The 21,137-nt window shown below is 40.7% G+C and overlaps 1 protein-coding gene across 11 annotated transcripts in view; it reads left to right on the forward strand.

Moving 5' to 3' along the window:
* Positions 1-21,137, forward strand: part of LOC126356163 (pericentriolar material 1 protein-like) — a 382,055-nt gene that overhangs the window by 269,217 nt on the left and 91,701 nt on the right. For 10 of the 11 annotated variants that reach the window (XM_050006912.1, XM_050006916.1, XM_050006913.1 and 7 more), the window contains exons 35-36: positions 5,783-5,917; positions 16,309-16,562. The exons of the other annotated variant lie outside the window; for it this stretch is intronic. In XM_050006912.1, coding sequence (XP_049862869.1) covers positions 5,783-5,917; positions 16,309-16,562 — 389 coding nt within the window. The remainder of the gene's footprint in view (positions 1-5,782; positions 5,918-16,308; positions 16,563-21,137) is intronic. 11 annotated transcript variants of the gene reach the window in all.

Consider the following 21,137-nt stretch of genomic DNA (forward strand, 5'->3'; position numbering starts at 1 on the left):
AGTGTAGTTACAGGTAATAGGCTGAAGGTGTTAGTCTATGAGATTATAAGGTTGGGATCAGTTTCTAGGTGGTGGAGTGTGGTTCTTTCTGCAGATGTAAGATTAATATGCATGTTAGGGGGGGGGGGGGGGGGGGGGGGGGGATGGTGAGGGAAGGTTTGAGGTTAAGAAATTCTGGAAAGTTGACATGGTGATTTGGGGGCAGTGGTATGTATGATGTTTGGACGGAGGAGTGAACTGAGTCAGGCAGGATACAACACTAGTCTTTGGTTGAGTCTGATTGGTAAAGTTGGTGGTGAGAAAGTGTTTCCGCTGTAGGGACTGGTAGAAGGAGATAAGGTCTTTAAAAAGGTTGGAGTTTCTTGTAGAGGTGGTGGATAGTGGTAGCCCAAGGTGAGAGTAGGAAGTGAACAGGGTGGAGAGTGTTTTGAGGTGGCATTGTGTATGTTACTTTAATTCCTGGAGGGCAAGAGTTTCAATGTGTGTTACTAGATCCATTTTTAGGATTGCATAGCAGGAGAATTTTACAGATGAAGAGAAGGTATTGCAGGGAGGTTTGCATCTGATTGATTTGGTTTTGCAGCACTGTGTTGGTGAGAGTTAAGAATTGGCAAATCTGAACAGATGGAGGTCATTGTGGAAGAAAGACGGCAGGCGGAGATGGGTAATCTGATGGTAAGGCCATTTGGGGGATTCCGTGAGCCAAGCAACAACAAAGGAACAGTGTGTGGGACTGGCTTCTGGCTCTGGATAAGAGAACTACTCTGCATTGACGCAGATGGAAGGAGCAAGGATCCATCTGTAAAAATACATAAATAACGTAGAATTATGTCTGAAAAAATCGCAGCTGAAGCAAGGAGAAAACAAGATGAAATCTGAGGGAATAGGCTGATAGTGAAAGACAAAAACCAACTGAAATTGGTGGGAAGACACATTGAGACCTGCAACTCAGCATCTCCGCTATGTTATGAGTAGAAGCAGTAAAGTGTGCATGAATAAAACAGATAAGTGACTCTCTAACACCCCCGCTCTCCCCCCCCCCCCCCCCCCCCTCCAGTCCAGAAACACCATCAATGCCACCCATGAGCATATTACAAATGTACAACAGATAAGGGACTCTCTACACCCCCGCTCTCCCCCCCCCCCCCCCCCCCCTCTCCAGTCCAGAAACACCATCAATGCCACCCATGAGCATATTACAAATGTACTTTCAGAAATTTCAGCACCAAATCAGCCTGGTGGCTTTTCTAGCACATGAGGGTACATTTGTAATGCACTCAGTAATGTTTGGTGGATAGCACTGAGGGTGTTGCCAAATATGGGGGTCTTACAGCACCCTTTTCTCACATGATCAGCACACAGAAGGGCAGAAAACATTAAGAGTTGAAAAAGCATAAGTACCCTTTGAGGTTTTGTATCACATTCAGATTTCATTGAATGGTTTTGAACATTCCCTGGTGGTTCTGTCCTGTAAACAAGAGCAAAAATTGTGGCCCTACTGCACTCCAGTGCAATCTTGTTCAGTGGAGATGTAGCCCCACAATCACCTTAGAGTAAGACTGAAATGTCTGATGGTGTCAGTAATGTCAACGGTTGCCAAGGACATCTTCCTGTTGCTCATCACAATGTGAACTGCTATTTTCTGCCACGAGATGTGTGGGAATTGACACTCCAAGGGAATGGATGGTTTTATTGATGTCCTTCATGCCACCCTTTGAGGTCTTTTCATGTCAGTTCTTTGTGACAATGTGTCTCAGATGTTTTCCTCAGCCACCTGTGAGAAAACTGCATGATTTCAACACTAGGAGTCACAGTTCTGATCATCACAGAGATGTCAGAAGGAGGGGTGAAGTGTGTATAAGAGGATCTGTGACAACCTTCTCATCCTGCGATACATTCACAATGGTGTTAGGGAGAATTGTGGTGAAATTTGATGCCAATGTGACATCATCAACCCACTTTACTGTTCACATGAGCTATTGAGCTATGGCCTTTTTTTGCATGTGATGACACTTCACTGTTTGAAGCTTCGCCAAGTCAAAGGGTGGCGTCACAGGGCCCCACACTTTTGCACCATTGCAGAGGGAAGATGTAGGCACCTTTGAGCCAAATTTGAAACTTATACATTGCAATGGGAGACAATTAGGGGTTTTTGAAAAAGTAATCCTTCAACATTGTTGTGCGGTGTATGTGTGTAGGACATCTTTCCTTTCCTCTTCAGAGGTAATGGGTTTACAGTCCCATGACAACAGCGTCATGCCAATCAGGAGAGCAGTGCAGGCACCTTGTAACGTTAAAGTCATCTCTGACAATGATTTTACAATGTTATGTACAAAGTTATTTAAAATCTACCAGCTGCAACAGTCCATGATAGGACCTGCAGGCAGCGACCAAAGTGGTCTCACTACCAGAAGTGTTAACTGCTGATACATTGCAGTGGCAAATATAGTTTGTTGTGCTGACATTTATGTCTAGTGTGAGATGCTTCTCTGTGACTTCTGCCTCAAAGAGGAATTGCTAGAATTCTCTGACTTTTATGCAAATACCACTGTTATTCCACACGCAGAATATGATTCCACAATATCACTCAGCCATTTTGGGCTTCAATGGTTTTCCCAGTGGCAGTGAAGATATCTGACATTATTGCAGTGACAGTTTGCTGTGGCATTTTCATGAGCTTGGTAACTGATATGAGAAGGTTCAGATGGGCAGTGCTAGGCTGCAACAGTCACCAACAGGAGCATTATTTTGCTCTTGCTAGGAGAACCTTGTGGTTTATTGATAGCATCAACACTGTGTGAAAGCTGTCAATGTGTGTTTCAAAAGCTGTAAATTTTAGAAGGCTGTGATAATAACTTCCCGTGTGCCACTCAGTTTCCTGGCTGCTTCTGGCAGCATCTAAAGTAGCCTGATAGCAGGCTGTGCTGGTTGACTTCACCAGCACAGCATAGTTCAGGCCTGTTCAGGCTTTTGCTGCACTGCCGCCACCAATCTGTGTTAGCATTTGCCCCTTCTTTTTAACTTCAACATACTTTTATACCTCATATGCTGCAAGCTCACCATGTACTTCCTCCTGCAGAGTACATACATAGGTAAAACTCACTTCGCCCACTTCTAAGGTATGTGGCAGTGCTTGCCTACTTGATGAGGGCTTGGCACTGGAGCTATGTAGGAGACTGTGTTTACTACTTAGTTACTCAGTTGTCACAGATATGGCGGTAATCTGGGTGACCTGAAACAATATTCTCTTTGTGTCATTGGTGTCAGCAACAAGTACATAGCAATGTCACCTCCCTCACCATTCGGGATCTCATTTACATGACATTGCATGCACTGAAGTCCATCACCTAGATGTTCTTCTTGAGCTCACTAGTTTCAGAACTGGAAGTTTCAAGGTCTTCTGAAAATTGTCATTAAGGATGTGTTGTCCTGGCTGCCAAACATACAAAGCATCATCTCCTTTTCTTATATGATATCCATCAGTTTCTTGTAGTATTCGGGATACAAAAGAGGCATTTTGCAGGACTTCCTGCCTGTGGCTCTTACCATGAAATTTGCATCGGCTGTTGTAGTCACAGGATCATACAGCTTTTTGTGCACGCTTTTTAAATCTGTGATGGCCATAAGTTGTGCAAGTCCTAGGTGGTGCCAGTCCTTTAGATGGTGGTCCATCCGTCACCGCCCATTGCTTGTAGTGGTAGGTGTGGTGACTTACATTCACAGGGTACTTATCTTTCAGTCTCCTTTTAAGTTCAGGATTATTTTTAATAGTGTTATCAGTGTGGCAAATTTACTTCTATAGATAGTGAGCATTATTAAAATCAAGCTTCTTTTTTCCCCTGTTCCTAAGTATGATACATGGTTTACAGTGGCATCCCTCCATTACAGAAGAAGACGTCATTAAATGAATGCGATTATTTCCATACAGGGCCAAGAAAAAAATTTTAAACCTAGAAATCTGTTAAATGTTTTATTGTGATTGCTGACTTAGTGAATTGTTCTGTGTATTCCACATTAGTACAGTCAGTACTATACTGACGCTGGCAGAGATAACGAGGGAGAGGGGAAAGAGACAGATATTTGCAAAGGAAGGAATTGTAATCAGGGTGTAACTTGTTTATCAGTGATGGGTAGAGAAGTTTTTCAGTATTAATCACATAATTTTCATTCTACAGAATTTCTGTTTATTGTAATGTCATTGTGAGGCAACTGCTTTCCCCACAGGAGAATGAAACCTTCACATTAAGTGTCATTTTTATTATTGACTGTTTCTATTTATCAAGTGTAGAAACCTTTTTAGTATTACGTATTCCATCAAATGAAGGCATGAAATTCAGTATTGCTGACTCAACAATATTTTGTTGCCCGTAACTATAATACTTGTATTAAGTCTTCGTGAACTGTAAAATAGCAGTACATTTCATTGCAATGGTAAAAATGTAAGGAAAAGATAGATTGCTGCTTACTGTAAAGATGACACATTAAGTTGCAGACAGGCACAGTTAAGACACTTACACATTAGTTTTCAGCCACAGCTTTCACCAGAAAAAGAAAGAGAAACGTACATTATTCATTCATACAAGATAGCACATCTCATGCGCATATGACCACCAGCTCCAACAGTTTGGACCAGAAAGTAACTGTCATGTAGAACAAAAGCAGCAATCGGGAGAGGGTGGTGGAAGGAGGGCAGAGAGCACTGCTGGAAGATTGTGCAGGGGCTAGATTGCCAGCAGGCACAGCGTTGGGAGGCTGTGAGGCAGGGAGATGGAGAAAAACAGAGCGAAAAAGGAGAGGAGCAGGGAAAGTTGGGTAGGTGTGTTGGCAGAGGACAGTATACAAAAAGGATAGGAGACGAGAACAGGCTGGAGGTGGTGGACAGAGGGGGTGGAAACTGCTGGGTGGAGGGTGTGGGAGCAGGTATGTTACTGTAAGTTGAGGCTGGGATAATTTGTTAGCAGAAAATGTGTTGTAAGGATAGCTCCCATCTGTGCAGGTCAGGAAAGCTGGTGGTGGAGGGAAGGATCCAGATAGCTGTTTCACTATTCGAGCCATCTGGATCCTTCCCTCCACCACCAGCTTTCCTGAACTGCACAGATGGGCATTATCCTTACAACACATTCTCGGCCTCCAGAATTATCCCAATCTCAATCTATGGTAACATATTGCACCCACACCCTCCACCCAGCAGTTCTGAACCCCTCTGTCCATCACCTCCTGCCTATTTTCATCTCCCGCTCTCTTTGTGTGCTGCCTCTAACACCTCACCTGCCCATCTTTCTCTGCTGCTCTCCTTTTTTGCTCCAATTTTCCCACACCTCCCAGCTCCATAGCATCACGATGCTGTGTGTCTTGGGAGTCTATAGCCTGCACACTCTGTCAGATGGTTCTCCTTTCTCCCCCTCTCATACAATGCTCTCCCTTCCCCTGTCCTGCCCCCTTCAGATTGCTCCTTTCATTCAATGTCACAGTTGCATTCTGGCTCAAGCTGCCAGAGTTGGCAGTCGTGTGTGTGAGAGGTGTGCTTAACTGTGTAAATGAAAGGTGTATGTCTCTCTTGTTCTGATGAAGGCTGTGGCTGAAAGCTAATGTGTAAGTGTCTTTTAATTGTGCCTGTTTGCAATTTAACATGTTATCTTTATAGTAAGTAGCAGTCTATTTTTTTCCTTGCATTGTTGACACTCCAACTGGAGTTTCCCTTGTTTCATTGTAATGATATTCATTTGTTGTGTCTATCTGTCTCACATATCACACGTAACAATCATAGTATTAATATTTACAGGGCCATGGTGAAACTGTGGCACCAGAGGACTGCAATCGTGATTTGGCAGAAGCTGACCAGTCATGCCCTGATGACTGTGTTGATGTCCAACCCCATATATCTGATTCTGCCGTACCTACTGAATGCAGTAATGAAGTAAGAAAATATTACTAACATTAAACTTGTTGGACCTGTAATCCACAAAAACATTTAAACAGTGGAAACTAACTCTGTTGTCATTGTAGTTATTTGAGACACACAAGGAAGCTAAAAATCGTTTTATCTACCATAGGCTTTTTTAATTACTGTAGCAAGTCAAACATTTATTTCAACATTTATTTAGGATTGCTAACTAGTCATAACTCACATCCATTTTTAAATACAGTTTATATCAGTGACATATTTCAAATAAATATGTGTTACAAGGGAGTAGAAATTTGTTCCTACATACTAGTCATATTATCTTAGGTAAATGTACAATAACAACTAATACAACTAAAAGCACAAAAACCACACATAGTTAATATTAGGTCCATGGATTATTTTACAATGATATCTCTCAGTCTCGCCACCCCTCTTCCCTTCTCTATCCACTCCTTGACCACCTCCACTTTCCTTTCTTTTCACCCACTACCTATCCGGAAAACCTGGAATTCCCAGGCAATTGCCTTATACGTGGGTAAATCAGGGAATTCTCAGAGAATTTCAGGAATTTCATACAATTTCAGGGAATTCTTTGATTTTAACCTTTGTTGTAATTTGATTTCATTCAGTTTTGTAAATCACTAATTTTAAAATACTTGAGAAGGAAAGTTGCTACTCACCGTATAGTGGAGATGCTGAGTTGTGATTCACACAATTATAGCTTTCCACCATTACAGCCTTTGTCAGCAATAGGCACACATACACACACACGCATACCCACGCACACGCACACACACACACACACACACACACACACACACACACACACGCATACACCCTCATGCAAAAGCAACTTGCACACACATCTTCAGTCTCAGACAACTGAAACCACACTGCAAGCAGCAGCCGTGGGAGAGGCGACTGGGTGGGGCTAAGGTGGAGGCTGGAGCAGGGAGGGGGAGGTATAGTACGGTGGGGGTGGCAGACAGTGAAGTGCTGCAGTTTAGATGGAGGGCAGGAGAGAAGGTGGGGTGGGGGTAAGAAGCGGAAAGGAGATAAATAAAATGAAATTAAAAGAGAAGGTGTGGCGATGAAATGACGACTGTGTAGTGCTGGAATGGGAACAGGGAGGTGGCTGGATGGGTGAGAACAGTGACTAACGAAAGTTGAGGCCTGGAGCATTACAGGAATGTAGGATGTATTGCAGGGAAAGTTCCTACCTGCGCAATTCAGAAAAGTTGGTGTTGGTGGGAAGGATCTGTACAACACAGGCTGTGAAGATTGTCTGTGGCCATTCATGCGGGCAGACAGCTTGTTGGTTGTCATGCCTACACAGAATGCAGCACAGTGGTTGCAGCTTAGCTGATTTCACAGGTAGCCCTGCTTTGGTGGTATAGGTGGTGATATAGTGACTGGACTGGAGTAGGTGGTGATAGGAGGATGTATGGGACAGGTCTATTACAGGGGTATGAGCCATGAGGTAAAGGAATGGGAGCAGGAGTTGTGTAAGGATGGATGAGTATATTGTGTAGGTTCAGTGGATGGTGGAATACCACTGTAGGAGGGTTGTGAAGGATAGTGGGCAGGACATTTCTCATTTCAGGACACTACGAGAGGTAATCGAAACCGTGGCGAGAATGTAATTCAGTTGCTCCAGTCCTGGATGGTACTGAGCTACGAGGAGAATGCTCCTGTGTTGCCGGACTGTGTGACTTTGTGAGGTGATGGGAGACTGGAAATATAAGGCATGGGAGATTTGTTTTTGTACAAGGTTGAGAGGATAATTATGGTCAGTGAAGGCTTCAGTGAGACCCTCAGTATATTTTGAGAGGGACTGCCCGTAACCACAAATGCAACAACCACTGGTGGCTAGGCTGTACAGAAGGGACTTCTTGGTATGGATTGGGTGGCAGCTCTCGAAGTGGAGGTATTTCTGGTGGTTAGTAGGTTTGATATGGACGGAGGTACTGATGTAGCCATCTCTGAGGTGGAGGTCAATATCTTGGAAGATGGCTTCTTGGGTTGAATAGGACCAGTTGAAGCAAATTGGGGAGAAGTTGTTGACGTTCTGGAGGAATGTGGATAGGGTGTCCTCACCCTCAATCTAGGTAGCAAAGATGTCATCAGTGAATCTGAACAAGGTGAGGGGTATAGGATCCTAAGTTTTTAGGAAGGATCCCTCTTGATGGCCCATGAATCGGTTGGCATAGGATGGTGCCATGCAGGTGCCCAAAGCCTTACCCAGATTTGCTTGTAGGTAATGCCTTCAAAGGAGAAGTAATTGTAGGTGACGGTGTAGTTGGTCATGGTGACTAGGAAGGAGGTTGTTGGTTTGGAGTTCATAGGGCATCTGGAAAGCTAGTGTTCAATAGCAGTAAGGCCATTGGCATTAGGTATGTTAGTATACGGGGTGGTGGCGTCAATAGTGACGAGCAGGGCTCTGTGTCGTAAAGGGACAGGAACTGTGGAGTGTTGGTGGAGGAAATGGTTGGTACCTTTTATATAGGAGGATAGGTTCTGGGTAATACGTTGAAGGTGTTGGTCTACAAGAGCAGAGATTCTCTCAGTGGGGGCACAGTAACCACCCACAATGGGTCACAGTGGGTGGTTGGGTGTATGAACTTTAGGAAGCATGTAGGAGGTGGGAGTGAGGGGAGTGCAAGGGGTAAGTAGGGAGATGTACTCTGGGGAGAGGTTCTGGGATGTGGGCATAAGGATTTGAGTAGTGACTGGAGATCTTGCTGGATTACTTGAATGGGGTCACTGTGGCAAGGTTTGTAGGTGGAAGTACCTGACAGCTGATGGAGTCCTTCTGCCAGGTAATCCTTGCTGTTCAAAACAATGGTGGTGGAGCCTTTGTTTGCAGGTAGGATTATAAGGACGGGTTCTTTTGCAGATGTGAGGCTAGTTACCATGTTGAGGGATTTGGAGAACGATGGTGAGGCAAGGTTCGAGATTAAGAAATTCCGGAATGTTAACATGGGGTGGTTTGGGGGCAGTGGGGGTTGATCATGGTTGGATAGAGGAGTGAACTGAGTTGGGCAAGGTTCAGTTTTGGTCTTTGGTTGAGTCTGATTGGTCGGGTTGATGGCAAAAAAATGTTTCCACTGAAGAGACCGGGAGAAGGAGAGAAGGTCTTTAACAAGTCCTGCATGACTGAATTTGGGAGTGGGGCAAAAGGTGAGGCCTTTGGAAAGGACTGATATTTCTGTGGGTTAAGGCTTTTTGAGGAAAGGTTCATGACTGTGTTGCAGGTCTGTTTAGGTTCCGGGTTCTGTGTGGTGGTGGCGGGAGGGAATTTTGGAGGGTGGGGTCAGTGTAGTATGTCTGCAAGACAGGATTTGTCAGCTATGAGCGGATGTGGGGGAGGTTTGGAGTATGTTGTTGAGGTGGTGAACAGTGGTACTCCGAGGTGGGAATAGGACAAATGTTGATGGCGTTGAGACAGCAACCAAGCACAAATGTATTTAAGTTCCTTTATTTAAAGGGTACGGTTACCAGTTTCCAATCATACGATTCATTGTCAGATGGCTTTCATGCTTTCATTACGACATGTGCTGTGTTTTTTACTGATTAGTTATCCTAAAATATAAATGATACATAATTAAAAGCACATCACAAAGATGGTAGAGTTACAGATTTGCATTGGGATGTGACTCATGTGAAGTGTCGTTTTGGAGTACTTGTTTTCATAGTTTTTATCCAGTAGACAACATTTTTAGTTTTTGCCGCATTCACATCAGTGCACACGTAAACTTGCATAACTGAGTGCTTCAGATTTGTCACTGAATGCATTTCCACCACATTTCTATCATTGCACAAGTAAAATTGTGTCACTGAGCACTTCAGCTTAGTCACAGAACAGACTTCTAACATGCATCCCAGTGAGAAAAATAATTTTTTGAAATTTTTCAGGAAAGCGGTGTTAACCAGCTCAGTTTGTTCATTAATGATATAGTGTGTGTGTGTGTGTGTGTGTGTGTGTGTGTGTGTGTGTGTGTGTGTGCGTGTGTGTGTGTGTGTATTTCTATTTGGCTGTGCATGGAGTTTTGGTGCTGAGGGACTCATTGTTATACAGTTATGTGCTTCATATTTGTTCAGCAAAAAGTTACAGTTTTGTAGTAGCTTACGGAGTTTAGTTTGTAATTTTATTGTAGGATCTGACTTTATTTCAGCAATATTGCCACTATGGAAAAATTGTAAGGTTTTCTTTATGTATTATCTTTCATGCATTACGATTAAAGAATTTCCCTTGTCGGCCTTTACTATGAGTGCTTTACTTTCAGATAGTTTCCTGTTAATATTTTTCAAGTTTGGATAAGACAATATTTTGTTCTTTATCTACTGTATCATCTACGTGCTGTAGGGTGTGTGAGAATTGTAAGGGTGAGAGGCTGTGTCCTACCTGCAGATTCAAGTTGTACATGACATGTTTAAGTTTTCTTTTTTCTTATATTGCATTTTTATCTCTGTTTTTAGCCGACAAAGGAAATTCTTAAATCGTAATGCATGAAAGAGAATACATAAAGAAAACCTTACAATTTTCCCATAGCGACAATATTAGTAAAATAAAGTCAGATCCTACAATAAAATTCCAAACTAAACTCCGTAAGCTACTACAAAACTGTAACTTGTTACTGAACAAATATGAAGTACGTAACTGTATAACAATGAATCCCTCAGCATCAAAACTGCATGCACAGCCAAAGATTCATAAAGAAAATTGTCCTATTTGCCTGATTGTTAACTCAAGAAACAGCCCTCCATACTTCATCACCTCATTACCAAATACTATACATTTGAAAATTACTACACCATACATAACACACATGAACTCATAAGCTTAATTAAAGACATCCACATACCACCAACAGCTAAATTAGCATCACTAGTCAACATAGTCAACCTATACACTAACATCCCTGTCAAAGAGACTATTAACATTATAAGAAACAATCAGCTTAAATATAAGAAAATTAGTATTGCACAGATCTATGAACTCATAGAAATACCTACACTTATTCTAGAGCATAATTACTTTAGCTTCAACAACAAGCTGTACGAAGAACATGATGGTTTGACAATGGGAAGTAGCTTAGCTGGGCTATTGGCTGATATTTACATTAACCATATAGAGCAAAAATTTTCTCAAACAACCAGCACATCTCAAACAAAATTATCTACTATTGAAGATATGTTGATGATACAATCTTGCTTTTAGATGGTACAGAAAATGAAATTGATATATTAGAAGCAAAGCTAAGCAAAATGCGCAAAAATATTAAATTCACAATTGAACATGAAACGAATAAAAGCATTAACTTACTTGACCTGAAGATTTGTAATGACATCAATTTAGTATTTACGGAAAACCTATCACCACAGATGTTAGTATTGACAACTTATCGTGCCACCCTCGCCAACAAAAAATGGCATGTTTCAGAGCCATGGTACATGGAATTAAAACAATCCCAACAAGTGATACAGACCAACAAAATGAAATCAGTATAATTAAAACAGTTGCTCATAATAATGGATATAAACCCACAATAATAGAAAAACTCCACAAAAAAAACACAGTCGCACTAAACAGCACCATCTACACAACATGCACTCCAAGCCAAATCAGTGTGCCACAGAAGCCAAACCTAAATATGCTGCTCGCCCTTACATAGGCTCACTATCATGCCAAATAGTAAACTTATTTAAAAACAAAAATATTACAATCAGTTTCTCCACAAATAATAAATTAGAACTATAAGTAATCCATGATGTAAACACCTCCAAGAGTCCCTACAGTAAATCGGGAATAAGCTCAAATGTGATACATGACCAAAATTCTACATTGGACGGACAAGCACTTGCCCCGCGAAAGGCAAAGGTCTCGAGTTTGAGACTTGATCCAGCACACAGTTTTAATCTGCCAGGAAGTTTCATATCAGCGCACACTCCACTGCAGAGTGAAAATTTCATTCTGGAAACATCCCTCAGGCTATGGCTAAGCCATGTCTCCACAGTATCCATTCTTTCAGGAGTGCTAGTTCTGCAAGGTTTGGAGGAGAGCTTCTTTAAAGTTGGGAATGTAGAGACGAGGTACTGGCAGAAGTAAAGCTGTGACGATGGGTCATGAGTCGTGCTTGGGTAGCTCAGATGGTAGAGCACTTGCCCGCCAAAGACAAAGGTCCTGAGTTCATGTCTCGGTCAGGCACACAGTTTTAATCTGCCAGGAAGTTCCAGACAAGAAGAAGTTATGAAGTTAGAAAGAACACATTGATGCTTTAAGGCTTGACAACTTGAATAAATCTGCGTTTGCAGCCCATATTGCTGGAGAAAACCATTCAGTGAGAAACATTGAGAACAACTTAAAATTTTTACACCTGACAGAAAAGGGAGCCACTACGAATATATTGAAAGAAATAGAAAGACACACACACACACACACACACACACACACACACACACACAGCATTCCAGACTATATCCTTAATGAACAAACTGAGCTGGCTAACACCCCAATCCTGAAAAATTTCCAAAAATTAATTTTCACCCTTTGAATAAAGGAACTTAAAATAAATTTGTGGCTGGTTACTGTCTCAACACTATCAACATTTGTCTTCAAATAACAGCCACGGTCTGGTGTAGTGGTTAGACACTGGACTCGCATTCGGGAGGACGACGGTTCAATCCTGCGTCCGGCCATCCTGATTTAGGTTTTCCATGATTTCCCTAAATCACTCCAGGCAAATGCCAGGATGGTTCCTCTGAAAGGGCATGGCCGACTTCCTTCCCTAATCCGATGAGACCGATGACCTCGCTGTCTGGTCTCCTTCCCCAACCAACCAACCAACCAACCAACAGCCACAGTCTCCAGCCATGTCATCATATGACAAAATCGCGGGAATAGGAAGTGAGCAAGATGGAGAGCTTTCTGAGGTGGTTGTGCATGTTGCTCAAGTTCTTGCAAGGCAAGCGTTTCATTGTGTGTTATGGGTTTCAGGAATTTGGGATTACATAGCAGGAGAATTTTGTGGATAGGGAGAAGATACTGCAAAGAGAATTGAACTTGGTTAATATAGTTTTGCAGGACTATGTTGGTGTGGGCTAAGGATTGGCAGAGTCTGAACAGGTGGAGGTCATTGTGGAAAGAGGTTGGCAGCCAGAGATGCGTAATTTAATGGTAAGGCCATTAGGGGGAGATTTCATGAGACAAGCAACAACGCAGAAACAGTACGTGGTACGTGGGACTGGAATCTGGCTAGTCCCTACCACCTCCCACAGGTACAGTCCAGCAACGGAGGAACGTTGCCCTTGTAACTCAGTAACATCTGGGACTGGAGCAACTGAATTACAATCTCTGCCAGGGTTTCGATTACCTCTTGTCGTGCCCTGAAATGAAAAATGTCCTAGCCACTATCCTTCTCACCCCTCCTATGGTGGTATTTCGCTGTCCACTGAACCTACGTAATATACTTGTCCATCCTCACACAACCCCTGCTCCGAATCCACCACCTCATGGCTCATACCCCTGTAATATACCTGTCCCATACATCCTCCTACCATCACCTACTCCAGTCCAGTCACTAACATCACCTATCCCATCAAAGGCAGTGCCACCTGTGAAACCAGTCACGTGATTTACAAGCTAATCTGCAACCACTGTGCTGCAATCTATGTAGGCATCACAACCAACTAGCTGTCTGCCCACATGAATGGCCACCGACAAAAAAAGTGGATCACCCTGTTCCTAAACACACTGCCAAACATGATATCCCTCATCTCAGTGACTGCTTCACAGCCTGTGTCGTATAGATCCTTCCCACCAACACCAGCTTTTCTTAATTGCGCAGGTAGGAACTTTCCCTGCAACACATCCTACAATCCCGTAACGCTCCTGGCCTCAACTTTCACTAGCCACTGTCCTCACCCATCCAGCACCCTCCCTGTTCCCATTCCAGCACTACACAGCCATCATTTCTCCGCCACACCCCATCTTTTAATTTGTTTTTATTTCTCTCCTTTCCGCTACGTACCCCCTCCCCCTTCCCCCCTTCTCTCCTGGCCTCTGTCTAAACTGCAGCACTTCACTGTCTGCCACCCCCACCATACTATCCAGTCGCCACTCCCATCATGCACTGCTGCTGCTGCTCGCAGTGTGGTTTTAGTTGTCTGAGACTGAAGACATGTGTGAAAGCTGTGCTTGCATGAATGTGTGTGTATGTGTTTCTATTGCTGACAAAGGCCTTAATGGCTGAAAGCTATAATTGCGTGAATCTTTTTGTTGAGCCTATCGCGACTCAGCATCCCTACTATATGGTGAGTAGCAACTTTCATTCTCTAATATTGTTACATTCCATCCTGGATTTTCCATTGTTTTATTATAAAATGCTTGATATTTCGAAGTGTGTTAACTATATGAATATTGTTCTATATCAATTATCGATGTTTAAAAATCATGGTCACTCAGCAGCTTATGGCCCCAATATTAATTAATCAGTTATCCAGGGCCTTATTATGACACCATGTTGCACATCATACCTGAAATTCTCTGGGATTTTTTTCTGAAATTTGGTTAGGCATCATTGTGTGTGTGTGTGTGTGTGTGTGTGTGTGTGTGTGTGTGTGCGCGCGCGCCTTGTACTAGAAGAAGAGCCAGAGAGCTTGAAAGTTAGTGAACACTGCTTTCTGTTATGTGTGTTCATGTGCCAACATCTTTCTGCTATAGGTGAGTGATACCTTTTCCTTATTTTATTTATTATTCCATCCAGGAATTTCCATTATTGCTGTTATTGATATGAGTTTGCCATTTATAGTTACTGAGGTGCACTTTTAATTTTTTGCTCAGTTCTGTTTGTTATTAACACCTGCAAACACAACTTGTGATATTGGCATTTTTAACAAGTATCTGATGAATTCTTTGGTTTGCTTTAATTAGTTGTGTATCCCGTAAGTCATATTTAATTTATGTATTGTGATGTGCAGTGTGTCAATCAAACAAAAGTAGTATACATTTTTTTTTAATTTCAACAAATATTTTTGTGTGTTAACCTGTTGATTTTTTTATTGATTACCTATTTCTATGCACGAATTACCTGTGCTGCTGAAGGACAGTTTAGAAAAATGACTCCAGTGAGCATTTTGTAGCATTTCTATTATGTGTTAGATATTTTACTTATGTGGTTCAATTGTTGAAGTGTTCACAGTTGTCTATTTAAGTCCTTTCCATGTTAGAGTTAGCTCAATTAGAAAATTGTATATTATTTTTATTTTTGTGGCACTGAGACTCAAATGGATTCTTAAAAGCAAATTTCACCAGCAAATAAGTGTACTGTGTGGCTGTATTAGACATTCCTGAATGTTTAAAAGGATTTCCAAGAAGGTGGATGTTGTGAACTCTGCATATAATTTGAATTAATTTGCACAGCAAAGACTATTTTGCTGAAGTGAAAAGTTATCCAAAAATACCTTGAAGAACACAGATGAATGAAAGCATAAAAAAGTCAGCTTGATAATGTTGTTCCACTCAGAGTCAGCTATGCTTCTGGCAAAAATATCTGAGGTCCACTAGTGGTGGTGCAAAAAATCTCCAGGTAGCAATAATTGAACAAGTTTGTTTATCAAATATTAATTGCACATCCACTCTGATGTGGACTGAAATGATAAAATAAATCACTTCTTGAAATAGAGGAATAACACTTGTGGTGGCTGTATGCTGGTTAAATTGTCATTAAACACACACTTTCTAAAAGTCAACGCCCTGCAGAAAGCTCAGTGTTAAAGTACAAACTGAATAAACAAAGCTTCAGTCCCATGGGGAAACAAAATTGTCTAAGCCCTGTGTATAGGCCACAGACACTCTTTAATCCCCAGCTGGCATCTCCGTGGATCATGAAGTCAGACGTGAAAAGTAGCAAAATCATGGAGGTGGCTCTCAAATGAGAACTGTGATTGATGGAGTCCTTGCAGAATTGGCACCTGCCTCAGGAAAATCATTTGGAGTGAACTGATCTGGTATGGCCTGAGTGCTGCCCTTGAATGCCACTGAGTGCTAGAATACAGCAGAGTCTATTATTAATCAAGTGTCTTGCGGAAGAGAAGAGGTCTGTGCGACCCACAACCTCTAGTGATGCTTGGATTCCTGCTAGTGGACAGTTGGAATGTGGCCATTTCTTCCACAAAATTATCCCCTGTATATTAGACATCTCCAATGCACTGATGTGATTTTGGTTGGTGACACTGTAGGTGTTAAGCCTTTGCTCAGCAGTAACTAGCGTGAATTGATCATTGACTGTCTGATGTACTTTATACATTCAGTATTTTTCCTTAAAACCCTTTTTTTATTGTTAATGTTACTTCTTTCAAAACAAGGAATATAACCAGTCTAGCTGATTAATCTTTATTTTCAGTTGCAGGTTGGCTATGGACAAAAGCTGGACTGGGAAGTGCAAGCAGTTCTAGTTGATATTATCCCTTTTCTAAAAGCCCATCTGGATGATATATGCACTCCAGCATTGCTAGAAGCTGTGCGAGAGTTGGCAGTGCATCTGCCACCTACACTTTCTGTTGCATCTAATGTTGTAGCCACCACTGCTGCTGGAGGTTCTCATGGGCAGCTTGATGCTTTGCTAGAGGACGCTTTACTCAAATTTCAAGGTTGTCGGTGAGTAAAACCGTGACCAGGACAATCATTACGGTCCCTGTTTTATTGCGTCAAATAATTCATTTAGTTCACAAATTACTTACATGCTTGTACAGAAAGCATGTACCATCTCCCACATGTTGATTATTCTAATGAAGAACAGAACATTGTTAGCATATCTGTGATAGAAGTGAAAAATGGAGCATTTTTCGTTTAGCATGCTGTGGTAGTCATAAACATAATGACACACCAGCATTAAAATACTTAACTGATATAATTAAGAGTTAGTTGTTGGCCTACAAAGTGTAAATTTCTTGTATAGTAATGTAAAATTGAATATATGAATTCAGCTATTAACCCTCAGTTGAGCCATATATAAGTACATGAGACTCTTGAGCCATCATAATAATATTATTCTGTTGTCATCTCACTGACAACTTTCTGTCTTTACAACCAATTGTTATCTATCTCATAAAATTTTTCAGATATATGATTACATGTAAACAATTAACTCAGTAGCCATTGTATTTGAAATTGTTTTTCAGAGCTCAGTAAACTGGCAAAATAGTTTAGCACATTGTTGCTGTACTAAATAGTTATGCAGTAATAGAATTAATTCCACCATTATTTATTTGTTGTTACAAATGCTAATAACATGGTAGCTGCATGTGAGGTCATGAGAGACAGGTTTTCTCAGTTTTGTTTGTTGATACTGATTTGGTTCATAAAGGAATAAGTAAGTGCAGTATCTAAAATATAATTTAGAAGAGACTTTAACAATTATTCAACACTATGTCAATCTTAAGGTCCAGCCACAGGATGGTTTTTTTCTGTTCAGGTTTTGAGCATACACTTGGTGCTTTGAGCACCACCATGAAGGTATGTGTTTTGCACCTTTCTTGTCAGAGTGAATGACATATCTGAAAGTGCTTGGCTTCCCCTTCTTGGCGAGAATCTGATGACCTATTTGACTGACTGTGAGTAAGTGTAGTCAGCTTGTTTGTGAAGTGCACATGACCCTGATAATGTTTCATTGTGTGTTTCTCATCACAACATTTATTGGCAATAAAAAAGTCTGCAGGAGTTCACAAAACACGACAATTTTATTTTGGATATAAATTCAGAAGATTATCTTCATAAAAATGTGTGAACAAACAAATGAATAGACAAAAAATTTATACATTTACAGTCATAAAAAGCTTGCATGAATGTAATTTTAAATAAAATTTTTGGCACAGGAATGCGAACCAATGACAATGAAATATCTTGTTACTTTGAGTGGAGCTTTTCTCTCCTTTTTTTATTTTTTTATTTTATTTTTTTTTATTTTATTTTATTTTTTATTTTTTTTATTTTTTTTTTTTTTATTTTTTTTTATTTTTTTTTTTATTTTATTTTTTTTTTTTTTGCAAAAAGTAATAATCTGCACTATTTCACAGTGATTCCAAATAACTTATAATTTAATAAGTTATGTTATTGCTGCACCTCGGAAAACACTTCTGTGGAACAGTTTCATTATAGGATAAAAGTAATTAAATGCTATGAAACATAATAGACACTAAAATATGTCCATTGTGTGTTTTGCAGTTTTGAGAGCAATCATAGAAATGTTTTGTTTTCAAACTTGATATACAAGTAATCACTTTACAGATAATGAAGCATTGTGGGTGGCTGTTCCTTATCTCAGTAGAAATTGCATTACTCATAATGTTATTTTGCCTAGAAATAACCATTATCAGTTTTTCAAGCAGACTATGAAAAACCTGTATTGACATTTTATTTCAGTGATTCTGACACAATAGCTTGACACTGCAGTGCATATCTGTGTATTGCTTCTATAACTGCTGTAATGTAATATTTGCGGCAACTCCAAAAGGTGTTGCTTGACGATATTTAGTCTAATTTTTTAATTACCAAGAACACACGCCACTTGGCCTTCTTAAGACTTCTTTATTGACTTTTACTTAGCAGCTATCCCAGAATCATCACATCTTTGCTACCAAAGAATACACAAAGAATAAATAAAATTTTAAAGATATTACATCATGTTATCAGTTATCAGTTAATGGTTTTGGCAACTTCATAAAATATAAATATTCCATCTAGATTTCATCACTGTTGCCTTTACACTACTCCCTCACCAGTAACATGGTTACGAATTAATACATGGTGATGAATGAATTTTCTTAAAAAAAAATCAGCACAACATTAACAGAAAACAATAAAAAACATATTGGAATGACAAAAGATATGATACAAAATAATTACAAAAACCTTTTACAATGTCTGGTATGATATTTGATTAATTCTCCACAGAGACAGCTGCTCTAAGAATCGAGGTGGGAACCTTATAATCCATCCTGACTTCGATACTCTGATATTTGGAGATGGTTCCTCTGTGGGATGTTGTGGTTCAGTGTCCTTGGAAAAGTTTGGAAGTTCCTTCTCTGATTACCATTTTTCTTGCAGGAGATAAGCTGGTTGAAGTCTGTCCACTGACACATTTATGTGTTTGCGTTTCCTTTTAATAGTGAAATATTTTTCATGTCATGAAATGACAGGAAAGGGACCATCATATGTAGGTTCTAATGGTTGTCTAACCGTGTCACAACTCAGGTAGTGGACGGGATCCCTCTGGTGTTATCCAGTACCCCAGGAATTCAATTTCATTCACTCCAAAGGTTGATTTTGATATGTTGATTCAAAGTCCATAATTAGACAATCGTTCCAGGACTAGTTTCAGGTGTGTTCAGTGTTCTTCAATACTGCAATACTGGATGAGGCAATTAAAATGTCATCGAGGTAAGGAAACACAAAATCTAGTCCAAACATAACTTCCTTAATGAATCGCTGGAATGTTGAAGGTGCATTCCGCAGGCCAAAGCTCATGACATTAAATTGATACAGTCCAAATGGTGTGATTACAGCTGTTTTCTTCTTCAGCAATAGGTATTTGATAATAGACCTTAAAGAGATCGATTTTAGAAAATATGTTTTTGCCTTTTAGAATACAATGGAAATCTCCTATTCTAGGTATAGGATAACGGTCTGGAATTGTTCTTTCATTTAACCATCTATAATCTCCACACGGACGTATTGAGCCATCCTTCTTAGGTACAACATGGAGAGGACTTGCCCATTCAGATTTAGGTGGTCTAATGATGCCATTGTCTAACATGAAATTAAATTCTTATTTTGCCATCGCCATGCGCTTTGGGTCTAATTGTCTTGCCGTAGAAGACACAGGCAGGCGTTCAGTGGTAATATAGTGTTTGACATAATGTTTAATTTCGCTAGGTACCAAATTAGGTTTAACTATGTCTGGATACTGTAACAGTAGATCTGTAAATTTTGTGTTTTGGCTCATGGTGCTCAGGACGTTTTCCTCTGAGATTGACATAACTTTACCCTGAGCATTGAACTTGGTTACATCATCTATTAATCTTTTATTATGGACATCTACTAATAATTGAAATTTATTCAAAAAAATCGGCACCCAGGATAGCTTTATTGATCTTCGCAGCTATAAATGGGCATTGAAATTGACATCGCAATCCCTGATCAATAGTACAAAGTTCGATTCCGTATGTAGGAATTTTGGTACCATTTGCTCCATACAATTTATATGGTGACTCAACATTAACATTTGCATGAGCAGGAATTACAGAAACATCTGCCCCACTATCAACACAAAATTGCAATCCTGTTTTTTTGTCAGTTACAAATAAGCGGGTTTTGCAGCAATGGACTTGAGCAGCAGAACTTGCTGCTAATTCAGCTGCTGGGTCGCGTTTCCCTTTTCAGTCCAGCTACACGGAAGTGTGCATTTTTCAGGCTTGCAGTTCTGCCCAAAGTGAAAGTGGTAATAACGGTACTTGCCCTTGGGGTTGTATTTATTTCGAGACTTACTATGACTTCTTTTACATTGCTGCTCACAGCTACTGTTACGAGACCTGCCTCGATAACCAGTTGACAGCACGGCCATTTGTTGCTCTAGTCCCGAAATTCTTGTCATCATTGTTGTTGTTGCAGTCTTCAGTCTTGAGACTGGTTTGATGCAGCTCTCCATGCTACTCTATCCTGTGCTAGCTTCTTCATCTCCCAGTACCTACTGCAACCTACATCCTTCTGAATCTGCTTAGTGTATTCATCTCTTGGTCTCTCTCTACGATTTTTACCCTCCACACAGCCCTCCAATACCAAATTGGTGTTTCCTTGATGCCTCAGAACATGTCCTACCAACCGATCCCTTCTTCTGGTCAAGTTGTGTCACAAACTTCTCTTCTCCCCAATCCTATTTGATACTTCCTCATTAGTTATGTGATCTACCCACCTAATCTTCAGCATTCTTCTGTAGCACCACATTTCGAAAGCTTCTATTCTCTTCTTGTCCAAACTATTTATCGTCCATGTTTCACTTCCATACATGGCTACACTCCATACAAATACTTTCAGAAATGACTTCCTGACACTTAAATCTATACTCGATGTTAACAAATGTCTCTTCTTCAGAAACGCTTTCCTTGCCATCGCCAGTCTACATATTATATCCTCTCTACTTCGACCATCATTAGTTATTTTGCTCCCCAAATAGCA

This window comes from Schistocerca gregaria, chromosome 3 (assembly GCF_023897955.1).
Source record: "Schistocerca gregaria isolate iqSchGreg1 chromosome 3, iqSchGreg1.2, whole genome shotgun sequence".
Taxonomy (NCBI): domain Eukaryota; kingdom Metazoa; phylum Arthropoda; class Insecta; order Orthoptera; family Acrididae; genus Schistocerca; species Schistocerca gregaria.